The 2,821-nt window shown below is 26.7% G+C and overlaps 1 protein-coding gene across 1 annotated transcript; it reads left to right on the top strand.

The window, feature by feature from the left end:
• The first annotated feature begins 587 nt into the window (after nt 1–587).
• Nucleotides 588–1,734, top strand: LOC101507205 (uncharacterized). The gene is made up of 2 exons (XM_004503931.4): nt 588–755; nt 917–1,734. The coding sequence occupies exons 1-2, from the start codon at nt 683–685 to the stop codon at nt 1,072–1,074; spliced, it is 231 nt and encodes a 76-aa protein (XP_004503988.1). The 5' UTR covers nt 588–682; the 3' UTR covers nt 1,075–1,734.
• The last annotated feature ends 1,087 nt before the right edge of the window (nt 1,735–2,821 follow it).

Here is a 2,821-nt window from a genome sequence, read left to right as displayed (position 1 = left end):
TTCGTATAATGGAGCCCCCCTCCTCAAAACGTGCTTATTTGCTTCCTCTACCTCTCTTTTTTTACTTTAGGTTTTTAACTTAGGTGTATTTTGGGATTTGAATTGGATAATCTATACATTCATTCACTGAGTAGATACATCGGTGACTATTGTATAGAGATCAGACAATCCTAATTTTAATTTTAATATTTTATTTTAAATAAATCTAAATTTTCGTTAAATTTAGACTGTTCAAACTCAATACATACGTACATGTATCTGACGTAATGAACGCATAAAATCGCCTACCACAATATTCATGATCCGTATTTTTGGTTGACGATATTTGGTTAATGCAATTTGCACAGTGCTACAAATATGAGGGACACAAAATGCCAACTAAGTAACATTGAAGGAATGGAACCCTTTGTGTTCTTAACTTGGATCCTGTATTCAAAAACCAAAGTCTTGTCATTTTCAGGCAGGACAAAGCAGGAGACATTGATTTTAACATAAATCACAACAATATTTTTTCTTGTCTTTGATAATTAATACACCCCTCTTGCCAAAGTACATAACTTCCTTCTATAAAAAGAGACCAACTAGCCCAAATCTTGAGCAACTTCAAGTTTTCATAATTTTTATTATACTTTAAGTCTTAAACCATACAATAAATAAATTCTTATAGTTGTGCAATTGAGATATGACTATGTTACCAAACAAACGCCTTCTTTTGATTGCATTTTTGGTGTTTTGCTTCATCTCCACAGCTAGAGGTAAGCTTATAATTTCAATTATGTTAATTTAATCCTAAAAAAATTATAATTGAATGTAATTACATGTATCAGCGTGATATTAGACATTGATATGTATCAGACATCTGACAATATATTCAAAGTCTATCATTTATGTGTTGCTTTCTTTTGGTATCTTGCAGCTAGAAACTTGAGAGAGACTAAAGATGGAGCTGAAAAGAGTCAAAGTGGTTTGTTTAAGCCAAACCATGAAGAAACAAAAACACAAGAAAACAATGGTGATTTGGTGGATACAATGGACTACACACCTGCAAAAAAGAATCCACCTATCCATAATTAAAGTCCCTAAGTTTTTTTCTTTCATTAGAACAAATTTTGTTAGAAAAAGCACAAATCTACAGTTCTCAATTACCCTGCAATTTACATCTATTAGCTTCAATGTATAGAAATATATTAAAATTTGAAGCTAGGAAAATCCACACTTAAATCTTATATTTTTGTGGAGGAGAAAGCACTATAGTGCTTCTTAATCATATATTTACAACTCATCACTTGTAAATAGTTTTTGAAGTTATGAGAATGTGAGGGAAACATATATACATATAGGATTTGTCATCAAAGTTTTAAGTTTAAAGCAGCACTAGAAGCTGAAAATTGTTTAGTCGCAAAAAAGAAATATATCTATGCTTAATATACTTACCTTATCCTTATGCAAACTTATGTTTCTTTGTGGAGAAAATAAATCAAGATGAGACTTTTGATGTTTGATCATTATATAATCTTGTACTACTTTCAGCATCTGGGAATATTTGAAGTCAATTTCACACACAAGAAGCTTTTAAATGCTTCAAGGTTTTTTTTCTTTCAAACAAAGAGTTAGATATTTTTTTTATTAGTTACTTACACTAGCTATATTAGTTAGTTGTTTATTTAATAAGTTGTAATCTTTGATGTAATTTATTTTTTTAATTAATATTCGATGTGTTGTATTCATTTATCACATGTCAATTGCATAAATTAAGAATCATAATATGGTATTAGAGAGTAATTATTCTACTATATTTTTTTCATCTCAATATTTTTTTGAGAATTTTTTTATTGAAATATATTTTTTCCTCCTCAATTATATTCTTTTTTCATCAATACTCTAGTGTTTCATCTTCAATTCAATATCCATTATCTCAAAATACAAAAAAAAAAAAAAAAAATTAAGTGATGATCACAACTCAATTCAATGAATAAATTAAGTTTCTAAGAAATTATTATAAGTGCTTACGTCTTAATTCTACCTTCACAACAATGGTTGAAGGGATACAATTTGCTATTATGGAAAGCAAAATCATTAACCTCATAATTCAAATATGCAAGAGATCATTTCAAGTGTATCTTCAACCTACACATTAAAATCTAGTAGAAACAAACACTAAAGGCATGAGATTGAGTAACACAAGATTGTTGATTATGTTCTATGATCAAAATTTGTCAAAATTATTCATTCTTTATAATTAGTCTAATTGACATTTTACAAAATTCATTATTTCTTCACCCTTGATTAATATTCTACCAAATTCATTCTTTATTTTAGCCTTAATTGACATTCTACCAAATTCATCTTTTATTTTAGCCTTAATTGTCATTCTACAAAATTTATTTTTTACTTTTAGCTTTAATTGACATTCTAGCTTATGCTTATAAAGAAATGTATAATTAAGCAAAATTCATTATTTTTAGTCTTTTTGACATTTCGGCTTCCATAAAAAAATTTATATATTGGATGGTTAAACACAATTTTATCTTAATTTATATTTTATATTCTATCGATATTAATTCCTATTTATAATATGGATAGTCAGACACAAAAATCATTTTTTTTTTTTCGACACTACAAATTCATTGGGATGTTAGATATCTTTATTGTTTAGTTTATTATTACATTAATTAATTATTTAATAGACTATATAATTCTATGTAACAATTGATGTAATTTATTCTCTTATTTTTTATCAATAATATTTAATTTACTTTTATTCATTTATCTTTTACCAATTGTATAAATCAAGAATTGTAATAAATGAAAAATTGAAACA

The sequence above is a fragment of the Cicer arietinum genome, chromosome 6 (genome assembly GCF_000331145.2).
Source record: "Cicer arietinum cultivar CDC Frontier isolate Library 1 chromosome 6, Cicar.CDCFrontier_v2.0, whole genome shotgun sequence".
In the NCBI taxonomy this organism is placed as follows: Eukaryota; Viridiplantae; Streptophyta; class Magnoliopsida; order Fabales; family Fabaceae; genus Cicer; species Cicer arietinum.
Note: the sequence above shows the minus strand (reverse complement) of the source record. Positions and strands in the feature narration are given on the sequence as shown.

Bases quoted from the DNA above. Each gene is read 5' to 3' on its own strand.
- LOC101507205 (XM_004503931.4), top strand. From the start codon at position 683: ATGACTATGTTACCAAACAAACGCCTTCTTTTGATTGCATTTTTGGTG. The intron at 756-916 runs GTAAGCTTATAA...GGTATCTTGCAG, and splicing joins CTTCATCTCCACAGCTAGAG to CTAGAAACTTGAGAGAGACT.